Genomic DNA, 23,029 nt, shown 5'->3' with positions numbered 1-23,029 from the left:
GCGGCCGGAGGACATCTCTGCCGGGCAGGCTTCGAGCTCTGCCGAGACACCCGGCCCGGCCCCGCCCCAGCGAGACCCCTGCGGAAGGGACAGCACAGGGCAGCGAAAGGGCAGGGTGCCTCCAGGGGCCTCCGTCGCTGCAGTGTCCAAGATACCCTGCCCGAAGGGATGGACAAGGTCAGAGAGAGAGCGGGGCTGAGTGCGCAGCCCACCAGGATCCAGCTAGGAGCTCAGGGCTGGCCACTGCTTGGGGAGATCCACACTGCCCTGGCCATGGGGCCGCAGGAGGAACAAAGCTGGAGGAAGGTCTCACAGACTCATGTCAGTGATACCATTCATGAGTGATAACCCCATTTCATCTATTCACATAGATACATGTGCATCATCTTCCCTGCTCGCACTTCAAGAAGAGTTTGCCCTAGAAAGCTCAGTTTTGTTGTGTTGGGTTTTTTTCCCAATAACACATCATTACTTTTGATATGGTTATTTGAAAGCTACATCAGAAGTGAAAACTTACGTGTGATCTTCCAGCCTTCAGCCTGTTTCAAGACATTCAGTAGCTATTCATCGAATTAACTGAAGTTGCTCAGATCTCTCATTCCTCTGAAGCTCTTCAGCAGCAGCCCATGCAGATTTTCCACTAAGCTTCCAGAGTGCTGCTGACAGCTGTGGACCTGCTAGTGCAGGAGCACAGAAAGGCCCCAGCTCCTGGCAAGAAAAGCCCCATATTTACTGTGAGGACAGTTGGTCGCAATATGGTTTCATTACAGGCACAGTTTCTGAATCACAACTTTTACAAGCGCTGTTGGCCCTGCAACAACGAGCATGAGAGACACCAGAGTCACAAAGCATCCTTGAGCCTAAAGGCTGACATCTGAAAGTGGTTGGTTTCAAACCATAGCTGGTTTCCACAAACAGCCTAAAAACCAGAAGGAAAACCAGCAGCAGCCCCATCAGCGCACAGGCAAACCAGGGAGCGAGAGACCTGTCCCATCCTGCGCTAGGTCCTGCCGAGCAAGGAGGGAAGATCCGCCTTCAGAAAGGAGGGGAACTTCAAAATGATAACACCATAAATAACCGCAGGCATAACTGCCTGCTGCCAGGTGGGAAGCAGGTACCTGCTGTGTAACGCCAGGGATGTATATGCTCCAAGCCAGCCTTCTCCTCGCTGCTCAGCTTGATACAACACACAAAAGTAGTAAAGTGACATAAAATGCTGAATTCCTGGTGTCCAACCATAGCATGTGCTCAGGTATATGTGCAACTGACTTTTGGTAATGGGGAGGGTGACAGAGGGGGAAAAGCTGATGTGCCCACCTCCATGGTCACTTTTCAGGCTTTTCTTTTCTTCTTCAGAGCACCTTCTTTCCTCGTCTTGAGAGACTTCCCGCATCTAACCTAACCCTCCTGCATGACACAAGGCAGTGGAGCAATTATTTACATTAGAAACCTTTGCTGTTTAGACTGGCCAAGAAGTCCCTGGTGTGTGGAGGGACCAAAGAAGATTCTTCCTTGAAAATGTAAATATTCAAATAACCCATTGATAAAATATGCCTGGCTTGACCAGTGGTCTTGGATGCCTCTTCCCCGTGAGCCGTTATCAATGGACATCACACATTCCATCCCTTTCTCCTATCACCCTGTCCAAAAAAGAATAAAGGGTCCCATGCATCATTAAAAACACTTAGGGTTTGTTTTAAAAACAGCTTTCAAAACATGTCATTGTGAGCAAAAGAGAGCAAACACATCATTCTCCACACACCCTGCCCCATCCTTCCTGACATTCTTACTAATTGGCATCTTTTTATTGGTGGTGCTCTCATAAGGAAGGAGCTGCTGTTTTCAGTGGAACCTGAGCCTGGTGCTCTGGGCTTTGTGCTCCCTTGGTGCCTACCCCATACTTCCATGACATCTGCTCCATGGTTTACCTTTCCTCTATTCAGAATAATTCAATTCTCCACCACTCCAGGTGACCTTCTCTAGCTGTGAAGCCCTTGTACAGCTCTGGCTCCCCTCCTCCATCATCATCTGATGGTTTTGAGCTCATCACCGCCTTACGCTCTCATTGTTTGTTCGCTGCATCCCTTCATCTACGTAGGAAAAACGTATGTTGCTAGGGGCATGGATTGTTCTTTTAAAATATGTACAACACCCAGTCTAGTGGGAGTCCAACCCAGACTATTGCAAGACTGACAGAAACATAACCGAAACCCTCATTATGCTGCAGGCTTGGGAAAATCTGCTCCTCTTCTAGGCAGCAGCTGGGAAAATGAAGCTGACAGCGCTTCCCAGCCTTGTGCTGGAGAGCCAGGCTCTGGCTGCTGGGGCTGAACGAAAGACAGCCTGCATACACAAAGAAGAGCACAGCAGGCTTGGGCTGTGACCAACCCCACATGCCCAAGAGCCTGTACCTGATGAGGACCATGAAGACACAGGTTGAGGCACTATGAATCTGTAGGAAAATAACTAACTGTAGGGATTTAAATCCTAAATCCCCCAGTATTTATATCTTTCTCTGAAAGTGTCTATTACTGAAGTCCTGTGATTACACGGTAAAATCACTGCCATTATTATAAAATTTAATACCTATCTTAGCATCAATATTAAAGCTGATTTAATAATTCACCTTTATGGACTTAAGCTTCTGATAAAATTCACCTGAGGAACACCCTGGGAAATTCAGATTTCTGATGAAAACAGCTATTTTAAAAAGCTTTTTTTAATCTACTTATTTACCAAGTGGGTTATTTGGGCAAAAAGGGTGGGTTTTTTTGCCCTAGCAGGTAATCACATTAGCCTCACAGATCCACTACAGCTATAGCCCAGCCACCCAGACTGTGCTCCAATTACAGCAAAAACTGATGCGTGACAGAATGTGTGTGCAACAGTCTCAGAGCTGGAGCATGACTTGAGTTTTCATGTTTCATGAGGATTTTGTCATGCTGCAAATGTTTTGTAAATAAGCATTTGGGTTGTAAATTGAAAACATTTGGGTCACAAAATCAGTGAGAAAATAAAACAAAGGACAGGCTTTTCTGTGCTCCATTAAGGCCACTTCTAATGCTTCTTATTAATTCATGGTATATCACTGTAGATAAGTAACCCCCTATGAATATTAACCATCCTATGGTCTAACAGCCTTGCCTGTTGTGGCTGGAGCTGTTGTTAAAGATGAGGTTTATTTCTAATCTATGATTTTCTTTTTCTGGCTGGTTGAACACAGTGTTTTCCTGTCCCACTAGCCAGGAGAGGCTCTAACGGTGCTCAGCACCTGGAGGGGAAGCAAAGTGCCTCATAGGCTCAGCCCAGTCCTGTGAGGGAAGCAGGAGCGCTGCAGTGCTGTGCATGACAGATTAGCCACACAACTCATTACTGGCGACTAGAGTTGCATGCATAATCTGCTAGACATGGTACTAGAGATGTGCCCCTTAGGGGTTTTTTTTGGCTCTGATGTGCAACACCGCAACACAGAGCCTTTGTTACACTCCCATCTCAGCGTCTGTACTTACAAAACCTCAGCTTCTTAAAAGGGCTGCTTTCCATGCAGTCCTTCCACTTCAGGGTTTCAATGTACATGTCTTTTGATAGGAGTGACAAGAACAGTAGAGTCTGTCTGGCATTCAAATCTCAAACTCTGAAACACAAAGCACGATGCAATCTTTTTCTCCTATTTTTTAAAAGCCAATTGCATTTCATCTTCTTGAGAGATTACTGTTTTTCAAATGAAATTCACTCTGGAGATGAATAGGCCCAGTTTATGTGATGGAAAAGGAAGCTGAGGAAACCAGCTGCAGTCCTGGCAGAACAGCCCTCCAAGCACAGTAGCGTGGTCCTTTCCCCCCAGCCTCCTCACCAGAGTGCTGTGGTACCAGCCCCTATGTGCAATTCAGGATAATGGGAAAAGGAAAACAATTTTTCCCCCTTCTAGCACTGCACAAGCTTTCCCAACAGCATAGCAGCTTTTGCTTACATTATGAAAGAGCTGCTTTACCCTCATGATTTAAATTATAGATTATCCCCTTCTTGAAGCAGCTATCTTACACTTTAACACTGTCATGGCTAATGTTATTTTTCAGTCCTCCCTTACCAATTGCGGATGAAGGATTTCCAACCTCAGTATGTGCACTGCACGCTCTGTTTAGGGTAGTAGCAGCAAATTGCAGACTGTTTTTCATCCACATACACCTTGTATTTTCCATTGTCATGAAGGCTTTGTAGATATCCATTGACTAGGTTAAAAATGACGAAACAAAGCAAGCCCAAACCACATTTGTCTTTATGTGTTATATACATGTCAGGCTTATGTTTGAGACTGCTGAAGTTTATCAAACTGATCACAGGTTTGGATTGGGATTCCCCGGGTTTCTTCCTGGATGCTATCTCTGACTTAAGTTGTTCTCACTGTTCTCAGAATAGCACATTTTGAGACTGGCTTCTGCCTCATCCCTTGCAAAAAAACCCTTGGCAATCCATTATTGAAAATGAAGGCTTGTTACAAATAAAGTCAGCCGAGGAAGAAGCAGTCTGCCTGTGTGTTCTCTCCCATGTTACCTCTAAGTATATACTTGGACACCGAGACCTCAGTATTAACAGATCTAAATTTTCCACCAAGCCCTTTTAAAACTTGAATTTCCTTGTTCACTGTTTTCACTTATTCAACCCATTCTGAAAGCAGAAAGTAATTTTATTTGGCTGCACATCCCCTAGAGAAGGTAGAAGAGTTTATCTGCCAATATCCAAACCAGAAAACATTTGACTGATGAACTGTGAATTATAAAAATACATCAATAAAACTTTATGAACCATGGAACTGCTGTTAGACCATAGACGATGAAACCACAAGCTTGACACTATAAGGGGAAACCTGTAACATGCAGCCTCTACCACTCAGCAGTGGAGTGCATTGATTATTTTGTATTTATTTATTTATTAAAGTTACCTTCATGCAAAAGCAAAGTGGTTTTCCCAGCAGAGAGACTTCTTTAGGGGGAGCACTTCTGGACCTTCTCAGCAGCAACATCATCCCACGGGTACACACAAACAGTATTCTCAAGTTAGACTTTGTAGGGCAGTAGTGGAGATGTTTGGAAAAACCAAAGATGTTTATTGCTTGGAAAAACAAATGAGATCTTTCCAAACCAGAAAACATCGTTTGGAAAGTAGGACTGCAGTTTTTCTAGCAGGTACAGGTGTGCTTTTCAGTCTGGGGCAGCGGACAGACCATCCACATAATCCCATTCATCCATTTGGATCCAAGCATGTGTTAAGCTGTGGCCACACAGCACCAGGGATGCAACCCTAAAGGCCATTTCATTAATGGGAGTCTTTCTCAGCCACTGATCTGGTGATCGAGGCACACAGAGACCACTTACAAGACAAGGGCAGCTCCTCCTTCAGGACTGTTTCCACCAGTTAGAATCAGCATTTGGGCTATTGACAGTTACATTGTCTTTAACATTTTTATCCTCAAAGACAAAAGAGCTCAAAGGCCAGCTCCTATTTTATCATCTAACTTTGAGCATACAAGGCACTGGTCTTTTATAGAAAGGACAAAATATCCCGCAGAACAGAGAAACTGCTAAAGGAAGGAAGAGCATATAAATATTACTGTGCTCTATATAAATTTGTCCAGCTGTTTATGGTAAATGTTCTCTTACTCAATTTTTTTCCTGCCCTCATTTCCTCCCCTGCTTTCTAATTGCAGAAAGTAAAAAAGTACAAGCCCTTGCTTTCATTACATGCAACACCTGCTGCCTGTCCTGAAACAGATGTCTAAAGCATCGTTAGGCAATTACTGCTTTAGCCTTTTTCAATGGGACTAATTTCAAACATCTTTGTGCTAAATCCTACTCCTTCAGCTTCCTCTGTATTTCTCATCCTTTCCTACATTAAGAGTTCCAACAGAAACTCCTCTCTGTATCACTTTGCTCTTGTAACGTTTGTCCTGGATCACTGCACTCACAGAAGGACAAAGAGAGAGACTATAACTACTCTGAACAGAAATTAAGTGTTTTTATTGGGGAGAAAAAGACGAGGTGGGGGAAGAAAACAGTGAGACACTAGTAGTCAGCAGCTGTAGGCAGTAGTTTCAGATCACCACCTGGCTTGTTACAGCTCTGGGCAGTTTTGTGGACATTACAGCAAATAAGAGTTTAGTTTTACATGCATGCAAGGACAACTCCTCCACTCTCAATGTGAATGACTTAAATGTTGGCAATAGAAGAAAAATCCAACTCCAAACACCCTTTCTATTTCCCTACCACCTTCGTACCTGGCCAAGAAAAGCACGTTAGCATCAGGTAAGCCTGCAGGGCTTACACAACTCTGTTGTTGAGGAAGACATTTGAGGGAATGGATTCCTCCCTCGTAATTCCAAATAGCATTATATATTTGGATGAGGTCTCCACTCCTGGGAGGAGCCACAAGAGTTACAGGTCAAAACTTGGCACATGCTTCATTTAATCACATTTGGCTAGTATGGTGTGACATACATTTACAGTTTGTCTTACCTTGTTCACAGCAGACATGAGATGACTTTCCTGTCTGTTTTACTTTTAACTTGGGGAAATTAGAAGAACAAAGAACAGGTGTCTCAGGCCAAATCTTCTACAGAAGCAGTGGCCTAGCTGCAGCCACTCCTGCAGTTCTCTAGCAAGAAAAGCAGATGTTTTGGCCTACATGCTTGTAGAGTCACAGCTTGCTCATCGCAGGCTAAGGTGGCAGAGAGCTCCAGTTCTAGCAGTTCTAGGTGTGTTCATTCTTCCAATCAATAACAAAAAGCAAGCTAAAACAAGAGCTGTAGGACATGTTGTGCCAGGTTAATTGGCACCACACTGTTCAGTGGTTCAACACTTGCTGAAAATTGTTCCTTTAGGTTATTTCTTTCACAAGCAAATTCCAAGTTATGTTATGTTCAGGCAGACTTGTTAATCTGGGCTGGTTTCATCTTGTAAATTACTGTGACTAGATTAGTGTAGCCCCCATGGCACATTTAAAAGATATTGGTAGTAATGGGCTGGTGGCATCCCTAACAATTGGTTACTCAACTTTGTACCCTGATGTAAATACTATAACTTTACCAGATTTTAATGACTTGATTTGAAGTTTCCAATCATAAATGGGAAACTTGGGGTACTCCCTATGAGTAAGCTTCAGGAAAAACAGTCCAGTCATTTCTTAAAAGAGCAGTCAGAGCAACTGCTTCTGGTGGCAGCTGAAGTTACTGGTTATAAAAATGGGTTTCTTGGGACTGTCTTGTGTGTGGTTTCTCCAGTGATGTGTGACTGAGTTTCTTCCTTCCCCTTAAAGGAAGCATGAATTTGGGCTTCCCTGTTCTATCAGTGCATCCACTTTCTAAAGACTTTAACAGCTCAGAGTCCTTCACCCCTCTTAACTAGCCATCAGATTACAAAGTCACTTCAGGTGGTGGGACAGAAGTTGACAAATGCCCAGACACACACTATAATCTCATTATAGTCCCATTAAAGTAAAAATCACACTTTCTCAGAAAAAAAATCAGGAGACATGCTAATTAGTAGACAAACTAAAAGTCCACATCAACTTTACAGATGTCTGCAATGAAATCTGCCAGGATGTGAAAGCAGCAGGGAGAAACAGATAGCTTCTGTCTTGTGCATGACTTGTGCTTACTTAGGTTTGGGCAAGTACATTTATTTTGTACTCAGATACCTGCAAGAAAACCACCACTGGAATCTTCAAGGGGGCCACTGGGTCTTTGTGAGGGTGGGGTGGGAAAAGTGTTGTTTTCCTGAAATTGCAACTCTTTCCTGCTCCAAACTACATGAGGAAGAAAGCTCTAAAGTCATTATCTGCCTCTTCTAGTGCCTAGACAAGGAGTGAAGCACTATCTGCTGGAATCAGAACAGGCTGTGAACAGCACCAGGTCAGTTAGGTGAGGGGATTAGAGTGAAACTTCCAATTGCCAGATGCTGACTGCATATTTGAGTTAGGAAAGAAAAAGGGAACAAAGTAGAGAGGAAGGAGGTTTGGCAAGGATCTGTGGTACAGAGATGAACGATGAGACTGTGAATGAAACGAAGGGACTGAGAAATGACAGTTAGGGGAGAGAGCGGAGAACAGAAATAGATGAAAGAAATTAGGGAGAAAGCTTCTGTGCCTGACAGGGCATATTGCTGGGAATGAAACCCAAGATCTCTGGCTCAGCATTTCCTTGCTGCCAACAAACATCCACAAAAATGTTTCTGTAGTGCCTGGGCTCCTGGAGGACGGTAACCAATTATTACAACTATTCTTTTATCCTTGCAGCTGAACTGTTGTTTGCTCGCTGGGCTGTAGGGTTGGGGCAGGAGGGCTGGAGACTGCAGTGAAAGATGGCAATAAAGAACATAGTGCTGCACTGACAGGAAGTTTCAAACTTCAGATTGCCCATGGGGTCTGAACTTGCTCCTTTCCCATTTAGAAGTAAGTATAAAGATACAAATCTTTGCTAGGCACATCTTTTCCCCACAGGATCGGCTTACTCCCAAAGTAAACAAAACTGCATTTCTCTGACAAGCAGATTTTCAGTACTCTGTCTCATAATTCTTCATGTGGCTCCACGCCTCACTGAAAGCTTGTTGATGAATTTTCATTCTGAATGAAGAACTACAAACTCCTATTTATGGTGTTCATCACTGGAATACACAAGCATGCACAGATCCACAAAATAACAGCTTTCAGTCATGCAGCTGATCTTTACATTTGTCATTTATTACTTTGAAAGAAAAGCTTCATTTCTCAGTTAGCTTGTGTAAAATACACACCCCCAGAGGTACAGATTTACAATCCAAAGATTTGAGAATGAGATGACCCAAAGCTTATTTACCTGGATTTATATTTTTAAGAAGTCATAAGGGGGAACAGGATTCCAGGAAAAACATTGGATACAAATAAAACTAGGGAGACCATCATTGCTTCATTGGACCTGGAGAGCAGAAAGACAAGCCAGGCCAAGTAATATGCATGGAAAATGAGGTGGAGAAAGATAAAGCTATTAGCAAAAGTGAGGCTTGGATTAGAACTAAGCCCCACTCCAGCATATATCCATTCACCCTCTCCCACACAGACACAGAGTTATTCTTTAACAGGTCACATCAACAGATCTCAAGAGCTTTTAATGACTAACATTAAGAAAAGTTGAGGCTTACACCTACACAGGGAGCTGGATTATCCCCTACTGATAAAAGAGGGAAACTGAGGCATGAACCACCTCATTTCTTCTCTCACCTAAGCAGATGGTGGGGACTGAAGGCAGAGTTCATTTCCTCACAAGAAAAGCACTCACCTTACCTTTTGCTAGAATAGAATATTGAGGTTCTTTGGTATTTTTTGTTCTCAGGCGCTGCATTTCTATGGAAACGTATCTTTATAAAGTAACAAAAATGCTGACTGCTTTTAAAAACTCCATTTTACTTACCTGCTTTTTACTGCCATAACTGTTTCTATGGAAACTGAAACTGGCCATGAAGCAGTCCTACAACATGAATTCTCACTTGTCAATTTTAAACTAGAGTGCCACCTTCAAAGCCCTTCAGTAAAGCACTAATAATTGCGTTGCCTAACAAGTTTTCAAACTAAACAAAACAAGAAAGTGTGCTTTCACTGTATATTCCACACAATATTTTGTAGGTGTGGTCAGAGTTTTCACAGTGTGCATGATATGACTCTCTTGGTTAAGGATATGATCTTTAAACAGAGAGACAGTTTATTAGCAGTAAAAGCCCTAGTGTGTGTAGTTAGACTTACATAAAGGTGACTTATACCAATACGGGTATGTCTAGACTGCTGTCACAGAAGCATACTGTAGAGATACTGAGTAAACGGGTAAATCAACCTACAGTGAGCTCTGTGCTCAGCTAGCCTGGGTACTTCTGTGCACGCATATGTATATGCTATTCCCTGTAGGTACAAGAGAGGGAATGCACTCAACCAGAGTGTTAGTCTCTGTTGGGTGGCTACCAAGGAAAAAATAAAGCACGCAAACTTAAGGCACAACTATTCAGTACAGTTATTCAGAATTAGAATCTCTGTAACTTAAATCTAGACTCCTCCATTAATTTTGCCTTAACCTTTTGGTCTTGTAAAAACTGTAGGCTCCCTTGTGTTCATTCATATTACCTCCCTGAGTTGATTCAAGCGAGAGAAATCCCTTTTTCCTGTTCCTGGGGAGCAATCTCCAACAGAATGCACCCTCCATCACCTGAGTCCAGCATTGCCAGCAAGGACCAACTTAAAAACCCCCAAGGACAGGTTTTTTCAAGAGTGACTATCCATCTTTCCACAGGCAAGTTCCTCTCACTTCATCTCTGAGGCTTCGCAACTGCTTTTAAAGTGCAACAGAGACAGGACAGAGAGGGAAGACACTTTCACGAATCTCCAATGCATAGAAAATAGGCATGGAATTTCAGGCAGACTTTACACACAGAAACACATCTAAAACCAAGAAAGCGCAGCATTAAAGTTGGATGCAGCAGAACCCATTAGAAGCTGTGTGGACTATACAAGCTGCAGAGGACAAAGATGTAATCCTATTTTGGTATGAATTTATTTTAAGGAGACCCTAAAGAGCAACATGATCTCCAGACTATCTTTCTTCCAATACTTAGCAAACTCATCTAGCCCACACACTTGGCTGACACCCTCAGGAGAACCAGGGTCAGTCTTTCTTCAAACCCAAGAGAGGAGATCACCTTTCCCACTGAGCCAGCAGTGTTCTTTTAACCCTTTCCCAGCAAAATCAGCTTCTGCTAACACAGAACATTTAAAGGAAATGGCCAAGCCAGTCTCCTAAATTAGATGCCATGTTCTTCCATATGCCCAAGATACCACATACTTTCCTTTAAAAAAATCCCTGAACTCATGCCAAGTAGGTGACTTGTCCATGATCAAGCAGTAGCATATGGTTAACTCCCAAAGTGAGCATGAATTTAGGAATCAAATTCCAAACTGCTTCATAGATGGCCTTTGTTTTTAAGCATCACTTCAAACTGATCAGTAATCAGAGCAGGAATCTGAAAAACAAACCTTCCCTCTGGCCAACCAGACCTTTTGCAGGCATAAATTTAAGCTGCAATTCCCCTCAGTACCACTTCACTCTGAATCTGGACTTCTTTCACTTATTTCCAGAGACATGGGACAGGCAGGCAAAGAAGAGAGAAAACTTCTACAATTCTTTATTAATCATCTTCTCTTTCATTTCCTCCTGGCACAAGTACACCCTTTCAGCACCTGTTCAGGCCCATATTAAGATCTGACTAACAGGTACCCAACTCAAACCAGAGCAGCAGTGTCAGGAGTAGGACAGCCTGCAGGGAAACAAATTATTGAGCCCTGCAGCAAGAAGGGAATTTACAGCAAAAGAATGATTCATACCTCATTTTCCACTACGAACAAACACACCATCTCTTTAAGGATAGAGTTTTCCACAGGCCTCTGAATGCAAATGCCAAATATTTTGTCATGCCTTTCTCTTAGCCTATATCTCACTGCGGCCAGAGCTTGGAATGAGGCATATAATATAACAACAGAGACCTGGCACACATGGGGCTACTCACTGGCTTTCCTCATGCCTATGGTTTATTTTTCCCTGCTATGTCAGTCCTTATAGGGCTTTACCACTACATCTGCCTCCTGGGACTGATATTTCAACTGTTCTGGGGAAGGTGCAGAGGAAAGAGGAAGGATACATTCAATCCTTTCTTCTCTTTTCAAGTTAAAGGTCTCACCTCCACACTATTAAACAGATTAATTAAACAGACAAGCCCCTGCAGCAGCAAGCCCTCTGTAAGGATAAATACTGAACAGTTCTGGGCTTTGAACTGTGGCACATAACAGAGATCAAACATCTTGCATGGCAACCTTCTTTAGGCTAGTGTTATTTCATCAATGTCTTCCGTTCCCCTGCAAGCACAGAGATGAATAGTATTTTTTGCCAAAAGTGACAAGGAATATAAGACACAAAAGATAACGGGGAGCATAGAGATTACAGTGGGTCTTGCTGGCTTTCATGTTTTCTTTTCCAAAGCATCTGATTTATGATTTGCCATTTCTGATGTAGGAAGCAATTTAAAAATAAGCAGCAAAATGGAGGCTGATTTTGAGAATTCTGGTCTGAACAGAATTCACAGCAACACGCATCAGTAGAGCACACAGTAGCCAGGGGAATCCAGACATGCTCGACAAGCAGTGGGCAAGGTTGCAGGGTGGGGAAGGGATGCAGGACTCCATTCCTAAATATAACTTTCCAGAGAAAGACCAGGACTGTGCTTCAGTAGTGCAAAAGTTGTGCATATTCAGGAACACATATTTACAGACATGGGTACACCAACACTGCCAGGAAGACCATGCAAATCTTTTGATAGTTTGCTTATATGTCTTTTCTCTAGGCATTATAAAGTATATACAAAAAGAAAGATCCACAGCTATTACCATATGGAAAGATCACAAGATCAGTCTTTAAGCCAGAAAAAAATGAGTCCTGACATGCCCACTGTTGTAAACAGCACTGTGGAGCCGTGCCTTTTCTTTAGCATTGTAAATGTGAGGACGACCATGTCACATCTTACTGCAAGGAAAGAGCAGCTTCTTTTCCAGCTCCCCTGCTGTATTAGGATGTCCAGAATCAGGTTGATACAACTTTGACTAGGGATAGCGAGGAAGTCAGGAAGAATATTAACACAAGTATTTTAACAGCTTCTCTGGAGCTAGACAAAACCAGTATTTGGAGAATCAGAATGCTCTTTTTTCTACCTCTATCTAGATCATACCAGGTAATAGCAGCTTTTCAGGGTCACTCAATCTCTCCTTTCTCCCTCCTTTATCCAGAATGGACCACAACGAATGTATCTTATCTTCTCTCTTTAAAATGTCATATAATATCCTTCCATAGTGCTGACAACATCACTGTTTCTCTCCAGCAGTTCCAAGACACGGTGCATCACCACTTCAGTGAGAGAGGGGTTGTAGCTCTGACGAACACAACTTAAGATATGAAGGAAATGGCAGCCTTTCTCAGCATCTGCAGAAAAAAGAAGTCAAATGCAGTAAGACATGGAGGAAAGGCTTCAGTCTTTTAACTATTATAATCCAGATTAGTCATGAAAAAGCCACAGCTGTCAAAGAGGAAGAATGTCCTAGGTACTAAAGCAGAGATGCATGTATTCAGAAGGAAGAGACCCAGTCTATGCCTACAGCTCTCCAATTCTCAACTGTTCCTCCTGACTTTTCTGGGAAGTGTCAAGGCTGTAACACTAATAATAAGGGCAAAATATCATCAATCTTGTAAACTCTAATATACAGGGCTCATTCAGTACAACCTGATGATGAGGTTAATAACTTCAGGGTACCTCCACTGAGCACTTATGCAAGCCATCCAGTTTCTGCAAGTGCAGAAGAAACCAAGTTAAACCCCTTTTGCTCATATCCAAGCTCAAAGCCAGCTAGAACAGAAAAAAGTTCTGTGGCCAGGACCCTTAACCGCCTGCCCAATGCTGGCATCTTGTGGAAAATCTGCTACAATGCAACTTCTGTTCATCTAGCAATGCAATCCCATCCCCACACTTCAGACTACTCAGACAGTAATGGAAGTAGATATTCACATAAGTATCAAATTTTATATTCTTTTAAGAGGAATTGACCATGCAGATATACAAGAGATCAGAAATGCAAAAGAATCCCCTTTCCTAGAGGGCAAACCAGAGACAAAAGTCCTTAATGGCTGCTTCAGTACTTCATGCAGCTACTGTGGGCCTGGTGGAGCCATCACTTGAAGCTCAGCTGTCCCAGTCAACATTTTGTTCAGCAGACCCTGTAAACCCAGTCTCCCCAAGAGCTGAACAGATTTCTTTCTCCCCCATGGCTAACAATGGAAAGGAGCATAAATGAGGTGGATCAGGAAAAAACAACTTCCTTCCTCCTCAGCTTGCATGATGTAAGTTAAGTTTGAGAAGTTACAGGGGGCTTCCTGTAACTTGTTCTTGCTGCCTTTGTTTATGGTTTTGCTACTCTCTACTCTAGAATCAGCTGAGCCACAGAACTGCCTTAGAAGCTATGGAGAAAAGTCACTGGTAGGTAAGAGCCAATGCTGAGTACTGGGAAATAAACAGTCCAGCCTAATTCCTATTAGGCTGTGAATCCAGCAAAGATACTTCTTTAGAAGTCAGTAATCCAGCATGATAAAACACCTTAGTGGCTGGTATCCAAAAAATGCATCCACCACCCTAACATGGCTATGTGCAGGGAACAGAACAATGCCTCTACCTGGACATAGTGACTATTGTTGCAAACGAAGTAGGTAGCTGCATTTTGCATTAGTCACAGGTTTGTCATAAGAAGGTTCAAAGTGCCCATCCCTAATCTAATTTACCTTAAGTCTCAATGAATTAGAATAGTGACTCAAGTGTTACCCAACAGTACGATACATACTTTCCTCCTACATGCTGGCAGAAAATGGCATTTTGGGGTAGCTGCAGGTATGTACTATCATTAAGTAAACCAGAAACACTCCTAGCCTATGATCCAACTTTGAGGGAATACACTCCTTGCAATAGAGTGATGCTGTTCCTCTTTCATTGACATACTGCACTTCAGCTTCTGTCCACCAGCTGAGGTAAGCCACGTTGTGAATAACCTACCAATATCAGAGAGGACAGAATCACAGAATAAGTACCATTTGCCACTGTGGACATCTCACACAGGATCCATTCTGACATAGTAAATTTAACTTGAAGTGGTCCTGGTTTTTTTTTTCCCTTCATTACTGTTGGCCTCAGCTAAGCCTAAAACCAGAGCAAAATTAAAAACAAAACAAAAACAAAAAAAAAAATACTCCCTCCCCCCCCAAAAAAAAAACCCAAATCAAATCCACCCACCCAAATTTGGACCAAGTCTTCCATTTTGCAGTTCAGGCTGGAGTCAAAATGTGCTGCCATCCTTTTCTGGCTATCTTAGGCCTCTAGGTGGACTCAGAGTGGCCTTGCATGAGGGCACTTAAGATCAGGGTGTGGAATTACAATTGGAGCCAAGGACTAGGCTTGTCAAGTAGGCATATTACAGGTCAGGGTTTGTGGAGCTCTGACTAGGCATGCTGGGGATTTTCTTTATTTCTAAAGTAGTTCCAGACAACTGGGCTGGGCCTGAGAATGTGTCACAACTAAAGCAATGGGGTGAGGCATTGCCTTGAAAACTGGAAGAGAAGTAACTCACTGGAGAGAAGAGCTTGGTTCATCCTAAATCAGTCCTTCTGTCATGGAAGATTAATACTACTTTTGAAGGGAAATGGGTGGCAATTTCTTGCAACAAATAAGCAAAAACCCTTTAAGTATTACCATGTCCTTATGTTCTCACCACGAGCCTGCTCACTCTTCAAGGCCAAGCTGGCTAAGACTGCCAACCCACCAGCAGAGGGGGGCCGACAGTCACATTGAGCTCTGTGCTCTTGCATCATTCAGCGACAATAGAATATCCGCAGTACCCTGTTGGTTTGGATTGAAACTTCTTGGCTTTCCTCCTCAGAATCTCCTATTACCAGTGCACTGGAAAGGTTTTTCTCAAAACTAGCAAAGAGACACTGACCTGGAGATTGTCCTCTTTACAACAGGAAACTAAGGAGAAGGAAAGCTTCAAGCAGAACAAGAAGCTCTGTAAAGCAGTTGCTATTTTTAACCTGCTCAGTATGGAAAATATGGCTTTGAGGACTCGGGACTCAAAGTATTTTCTGGGACTACAAGTTTCTGTCTGCTGTTGACTCTTCTCAACTAGGAGAAAGATCTTCCCAGCCTCTCAGTACTTCACCAGTGTGACAATACACAAGAGAGGAGTTAAACACCAGGCAGCCGTTCAGTGCCCTGTGTCAGCTATATACAGGTTCTGGCCTTTATAATGGCACAGAAAAAAAAAAAAAAAAAAGGGTTCCCATGAGAACCAGCTGGTGCATAAAATAGGCAGAAGAATGACTTGACTCTTACAGAGATTATGTTTGTATTTGTTAACGGGATAAAAGACAAAAAAACGATGTGATATGGTAACTTGTACCAGAACAGCCTCAACCAAACAAGCCTATCTTCACCTGCATGCCCAGTAACATCTAATCCCTCCACCCCTCAAAGACACAGAATTTCTACCTCCACCTAGGAACCCTGCCTGCAATTACCCATTGCTTGAAATAGCCAGTTGAAACCTCAGAAATAATACTACTTCACTTTGCCTATTTTCTTTCAGGATAACAATCATACACCAGATCCTACAAGCACTATTATGGTTGTGATATTATAAGGATAAGAGCAATTTAAGATTACATGCCTGATGTTCTAGTCAGTCATTTATTCTGTACTAAAGAGCCTGCCACCCCACAAATAGCTGCACTCCAGCAGCAAGTGATCCCTGCTGACACATTCTGTCCAACGAATTGAAACTCTGTAGCAATGTGCCAGTGTAATTAGCAGACACTCAAGTTAAGCACAAGCTATCGCTAAGGCAATATGACACGGTAGACTTGAGGGACAGGGATAATTCAGAAGCCACATGGGGTACATTACCTGAAAAGAAGTGGATTTTGTTAGACTGAAATTCCTACCTGCAAAGAACAACCACCTGAGCTTAACATCTACAGCAAATATCCTACTGACTTAAGTTTTATTGTTGACTTAATGGAGGTGGGGATTTTACCTTTCTGCACAGTCACTTTTGTGCCAACACCCCTGTAGATACTGAATTAGCAAGATTTGCTACTTACCTGAAGTGCAAAGCCACAGCTGCTGGGTGCTGACCTAACTGTGTTATGTTTGGTTCCTCCCAAAATCTAAGTATTCTCCAAAGATATAGATCTAAGGTAATGGCTGCTTATTTCAGATCTGAGAGGTCTGCTTCCTGCTGGGCACACCTGCTCCTTCTTTCTCCATGCTCACAGGAAGCTGCTCTTGCATTCCTGCTTTCAGCTATACTGATTAGCTACACCAACAGCTAAGCTCCAAGTTCAAGGGTAAGGACAAGAAGCATATCTAATCCAGCAGCAGGAGAAAATACTGTCATCAATATACTAGCAACAGCTCACAAGAGCCCTGATTACACTGTTACTTACGCCTCGGTTTTCGACAGTCTTCTTTAATCACATCAAGGGTCACTTTAAGCAGCTCCTTATCATAGTCAGTCACCTGGAGAAAACAGAAGAAACTGACAGTTTATAGCAGTCTATTTCACAGTAGATGGCATGGCTGTTGAAAAGCAATCCAATGCCATGATGTATTCTAAACTAACACTCTCAACTACAGTCTGCATTATATACCGCCTCTGAGATTAATAATGAATGATAAATCTCTAGTTATTATTTTTAGTACCATTAGCAGCACCCATGAGTTAGGCAAAGAACATATATAATAGAATCCAAAGGAGGGTAGGTAACTAACTCAGTAGAACACCAAGTGTCACCCCACTTCGATCAAGAGAACTATCCCAGGTCTCAGGCTTCAGTGTGCTCAAGCTGCACCAGCAGTTTTGCAACCACTGAACACAGACTGCACTTAGAATAGCATCAGTGCTTAAGTCTGGTGCTGAGTTACAAAAAGAACCACTTGGTAGGTGAGTGTCTCTGGGCAAATGCCAACCTCATGAAGTTCAACAAAGTGAAGTGCAAGGTCCTACACCTGGGTCAGGGCAATCCCAGGCACAGCTACAGGTTGGGCAGAGAAGAGATTCAGAACACCTCTGTGGAGGACAACTTAGGGCTGTTGGTCAATGAGAAACTGAGCATGAGCCAGTTTCAGTGTACGTTTGCAGCCTAGAAACCTGGGTGCTTGGCTGTATCAAAAGGAGTGTGACCAGCAGGTCAAAGGAGGTGACCCTGCCCTTCTACTCTGCTCTCATGAGACCTCACTTAGGAGTATGTTGTGCAGTTCTGGTGGCTCCAATATAGGAAAGGATATGGAGCTGCTGGAGCAAGTCCAGAGAAGGCCAGGAGGATGACCAGGGGTCTGGTGCATCTCCTATATGAAGACAGGCTAAGAAAGTTAGAGCTGTTCAGTCTGGAGAAGAGAAGGCTGCGTGGAGACCTCGTAGCAGCCTTCCAGTATCTTAAGGCGGCCTACAAAGATGCTGGAGAGCAACTTCATCAGGAACTGCAGCAATAGGACAAGGGGTAATGGGTTCAAACTAAAACAGGGGAAGTTCAGGTTGGATATAAAGGAAGAAGTTCTTTAATGTGAGGGTGGTGAGGCACTGAACAGGTTGCCCAAGGAAGTGGTGAATGCTCCATCCCCGGCAGTGTTCAAGGCCAGGTTGGACAGGGCCTTGAGCAACCTCTTCTAGTAAGAGGCGTCCCTGCCCATGGCAGGGGGTTGGAACGAGACGATCTTAAGGTCCTTTCTAATCCAAACCATTCTATGATAAAGAGAAAAAAGCAACAGTGAAGTAAGGTGCAGGTAAGGCTTCTAGTAAAGAGACAGCACTTGGATGCCCAGCTTCTTTCACTGAAACATTTCTACCATTTTTGAAACATTTGTACTCTCTGTGAAAGTCATAGCCCTGAACTTCTTTGCAACCACAGCTTAGTTTCTTACATGGTATAAGTCCTTGGAGCTACCAGGTTTCTGGAAAACCACCCCTTTTTCTTGTAGCATCCTTATTGCTTGCTTAAAAACACTGTGAATCCTTTTGGAACTGCAGTTACTTTTTGACTTCACCTGGATGGGAAGAAAGGAATGAAGCAGATGGTGAGAAATCTCAGCTCAAAGTTACCAGTAAAAGCTCCAGATGCTTTCAAAAGCAAGACAACTTCAGGCGATTTTATTACACTTTTAGGGTTTTTATTTTGTAATTCACAAATCAGATCTGTTATGCATAAACCAACCAACATCCCTGAGCTTTAAAAACAAACAAATACCAGAAGATTTTGCTATTTTTAAAGAACTGCAATCTCCTAAATACCTTCTTTGTATTTAGCAGATATCTGATTGTGTACTGAGAGCTCTCTTTTGGAATAGGTTTGTGATGCTCACACAGTGTTTGACTGTTTAGCTTATCAAGCTTTGATCATATTCAGAGTTTTCCTGGTAATAAGGGTAGGAAGACAGAAAATCAGTGCTTTGTAAGGTGATATTCAGGAAGAATCCAAATGCTGGGGACTGGGTGCCCATCTCTTGATTTGAAACTGAGGAAGCATCCAAGGAAAAGGAGGAAACCGGCAAGAGCAATATTTGTTTCTTGCCTCCTGTGTTTCCAAAATTTTACACACATTCTGGTCACGCTCTCAAGAGATTCTCCACAGCCTGATGAAATGAAAGGATAAAGAGCACATAAGACATTAAGACAGGTATACAAAGTGAGTGAACAAAGGATTCAGTTTTGAGGGCAGGTGGGGAGCAAGTCTCTTGTGAAAGGAGGTGGGCCAGGAAGTCCATAACTGAGGATGCCACTTAGAATAAAGGGTCTTGCATTTGGGTCACTCCTAATAGAGTAGGAAGGAAGGGGAGGAAAAAAAAATTAGGGAGAAGCAGGGTTTGCTTGGGAATAGAACAAAGCCAAGACAGCGGAATGACAGCTAGGGAAGTGGGAGGAAATGAAGAATCAGTTGTGGAGAAGAGAAAGTATGGGTAGACAAGAACAGGGCCACGACTTACTCTTCTCCATATCTCATCTGTCCTACTATGCCCTGCAACTTCCCATTTATCTACACAGAGTACTTCACTCCTCAATTGTTGCTTGCTCATCTGCTGGGAGCACACTGTGCTCCCTGTGGTTTCCTTTGAGAAGAGAGCTAAACTGCTTCCCACAAACTAACACGTGATAACTAGAACCACACCAGAGCAACCAAAGCATGATTTGCCAAGCTATTTCTTCAGCTTTCACTGTAAATGCTTCCACTCTATTCTGAAAAAAAGGACTTCACATATCCTACTTCACTCACAGAAGCCTTGGGAGTGAAACAGGCAACCACCTATGCAGTAGAACGATTCACACAAATACATGAAACAGACACCACATTAGCAACAGAAGAGTATCTTTCCACAAAACATTCATTCAATCAGTTTGCAAGTGTCAAACGAAACCCCAACTGCTTCTAAGCCTGGAAGCTGATGTGTCTGACCGGGAATAGTTCAAAGATCCAGTAGGGATATGAGTGTTAGCATGTATCATGAGTTTCTCCATCCCCTCCCTCCAAGCTAGACCTCAATATTTTGACAGGCCATAGTCACATCTCACTCCTTCTGTGTCCCACAACAGCTTTTTCCTCTCAAACTGAGAGTCAAAAATCATTGCATAATAGTTCAAGATAATTAATACAGAACAATGGCCATTATTCTCAGTTCAGTTTTCTCCTTCTCTTCCAGACTGAAGGACTTCAGTGCCCAAATGTTGATCTGTGCCCCTGTCCACCACAGCTATATCAGTCTGGATAACAACAGTCACTGCTTCCAATTACAAACTTGACCGTACATCTGGACACCATTCCAGTCATAGCTTTAATACCACTATCATATTTCTCTTTACAATGCCTCTTCTGAGAAACTGAAGAAACAAACATAAAATGTAGCAGGAAGGGTTAGGAGTGAATATTTTCTCATGGAAAAGCACATTGTCTTCACCATACATAAAATGAAGGGACTTTGCCTCTTAAATGCAGTAATAAATCCTCAAGACTCTAAGAAACTGCTAGCAAAGCAACCACCTCAAGATTCTGATCAATTTTTAATGTGAAAGCAAACATTCGGGGAAAGAAAAAAAAAAAGATAAAAATATCTCCAAAGCAGCACGATAATTATTCAGTTTGGCTTAACACTGAGAGCCCGTCAGAAAAGGGAGATAATTAAAACCAGACTCTGTGTGAACTGACACACAGCTCAGCCTGGATGGATACTGAAACAGAATCACTAAGAATGCAAGTCAAGGCACTGACAGAGCAAAGGCAAAGAAGCAGGTTTGGGGGCAAGAAAATAAGTAAGCAGCTGCTACGTATCAACACTCTCTCATATGTCTTGCGGAGTCCAAGCAAAAGGGCTCCATTGCAGAAGGACTGTTCCTGAAAAACAAACGAGGGTTCCTGCCCTCTTCAGGGACTTCAACGTTACCCTGAAATGACACAAAAAGTTTGCAGTTTTTTGCTGGTGTGCTCTAGAAAATGCTTCCTCCTTTCCACCCCTACAAGTAGAGCAACAATTGAGGAGGTTTTATGTGAACACAAGCCAAAATTACTTAATCTGTTCTTTTGGTCCACTCAAAATATCTCCAGCATCTCATCCTGAAAATATATAAGTCAATAGTACTTCTTCGCAATAACTTATCACTTTCTGGTAAGCCAAACCAAGCCGTCACTTCCACTGGAGTTGGAACCCCTCAGAGCAAATGTACACCTAAGCTTCTGATTTAGTCTACTGAGCAGAAATCTCCAGGAGACTGAACATGGGGCTATACATAGAGAGAAGAAATCTAGGCTATGAAATCCTGCTTTATTTCAGATTTGAAATGCCAGCATTTATCACAGTTACTAAGATGTATTGTAGCTGTTAGAGTAGTTCCTTCTGAGTCACAGCTTATTAGCCATCACTTTCCTTTTACAAAGCTTTTCATCTGAGAAATGCAGATGTTTTGTAGTTTAACTGCTCATCCAAAGCACCAGCAAGATTTGAATACGGATTTTGAATTTAACTCTCACAATGTTCATGCTTCATTTTGCAAAATGCCCCCTCACCTCAGCATGCCTTCGTTTCCCCAAAATCACTCATTGCCTTTGCAAAGCATCTTCCTCCCCCCCTAAAGAAAGAGAAGCAGCTATTAAATAACAGTTTTACCATCACTACCCTCACTCCCAAGACCAGCCAAAACTCTGTAGCAAAGCCAGCAGAAGAATCCATGTCTCCAGAATCGGTTTTTTAATCAATATACTACATCTCACAGTATCACAGTATGTTAGAGATTGGAAGGGACCTCAAAAGATCATCTAGTCCAATCCCCCTGCCAGAGCAGGAACACCTAGATGAGGTTACACAGGAATGTGTCCAGGTGGGTTTTGAATGTCTCCAGAGAAGGAGACTCCACAACCTCCCTGGGCAGCCTGTTCCAGTGTTCCGTCACCCTCACTGAGAAGAAGTTTCTTCTCAAGTTTAAGTGGAACCTCTTGTGTTCCAGTTTGAGCCCACTACCCCTTCTCTTACCATTGGTTGTCACCGAGAAGAACCTGGCTCCATCCTCGTGACACTCCCCCTTTATATATTTATGTACACTAATAAGGTCACTCCTCAGTCTCCTCTTTTCCAAACTAAAGAGACCCAGCTCCCTCAGCCTTTCCTCATAAGGGAGATGCTCCACTCCCTTAATCATCTTAGTCGCCCTGCGCTGGACTCTCTCCAGCAGGTCCCTGTCCTTCTTGAACTGAGGGGCCCAGAACTGGACACAATATTCCAGATGTGGTCTCACCAGGGCAGAGTAGAGGGGAAGGAGGACCTCTCTTGACCTACTGACCACTCCCCTTCTAATACACCCCAGGATGCCATTGGCCTTCTTGGCCACAAGGGCACAGTGCTGGCTCATGGTCATCCTGCTGTCCACTAGGACCCCCAGGTCCCTCTCCCCTTCACTGCTCTCTAACAGGTCGTTCCCCAACCTGCACTGGAACCTGGGGTTGTTCCTACCCAGATGTAACACTCTACACTTCCCCTTGTGTCCTGGGTTCAGCAGTGGCAGTCAGTTTTTTGTTTTTTTTTCCTTCTTAGTAGCTGTTGCAGCACTGTGTTTTTGACTTTTGGCTTGGGAACAAAAAAAACTGATAACACCGATGTTTAGACTGACCAAGGATTTTGTGAGTCTCATGCTCTGCCAGGGAGGAGGAGGGGCCGGGAGGAAGCGGGGACAGGACACCTGACCCAGACTGGCCAAGGAGGTGTTCCATACCACAGCACGTCATGCCAGGGGATGGAACTGGGAGCTACCCGGAAGGGCACGTCCCCTGGTCGGGCGGGCTGTCTTTTCCGGCGGGCGGTATCGTATTCTCTTCCCTTGTTATTTCTCTTGTCGTTGTTATTGT

General features: G+C 43.2%; 1 protein-coding gene across 1 annotated transcript in view; it reads right to left on the bottom strand.

The window, feature by feature from the left end:
* Positions 1-12,878: 12,878 nt before the first annotated feature.
* Positions 12,879-23,029, bottom strand: part of STN1 (STN1 subunit of CST complex) — a gene marked incomplete at both ends in the record, with an annotated part of 29,889 nt that continues 19,738 nt past the window's right edge. The window contains 3 exons of the mRNA XM_080620888.1: positions 12,879-13,036; positions 17,096-17,168; positions 18,570-18,692. Coding sequence (XP_080477014.1) covers positions 12,879-13,036; positions 17,096-17,168; positions 18,570-18,692 — 354 coding nt within the window. The remainder of the gene's footprint in view (positions 13,037-17,095; positions 17,169-18,569; positions 18,693-23,029) is intronic.

This window comes from Psittacula echo (genome assembly GCF_963264785.1).
Source record: "Psittacula echo genome assembly, chromosome: 6".
Lineage (NCBI taxonomy): Eukaryota > Metazoa > Chordata > Aves > Psittaciformes > Psittacidae > Psittacula > Psittacula echo.
Note: the sequence above shows the minus strand (reverse complement) of the source record. Positions and strands in the feature narration are given on the sequence as shown.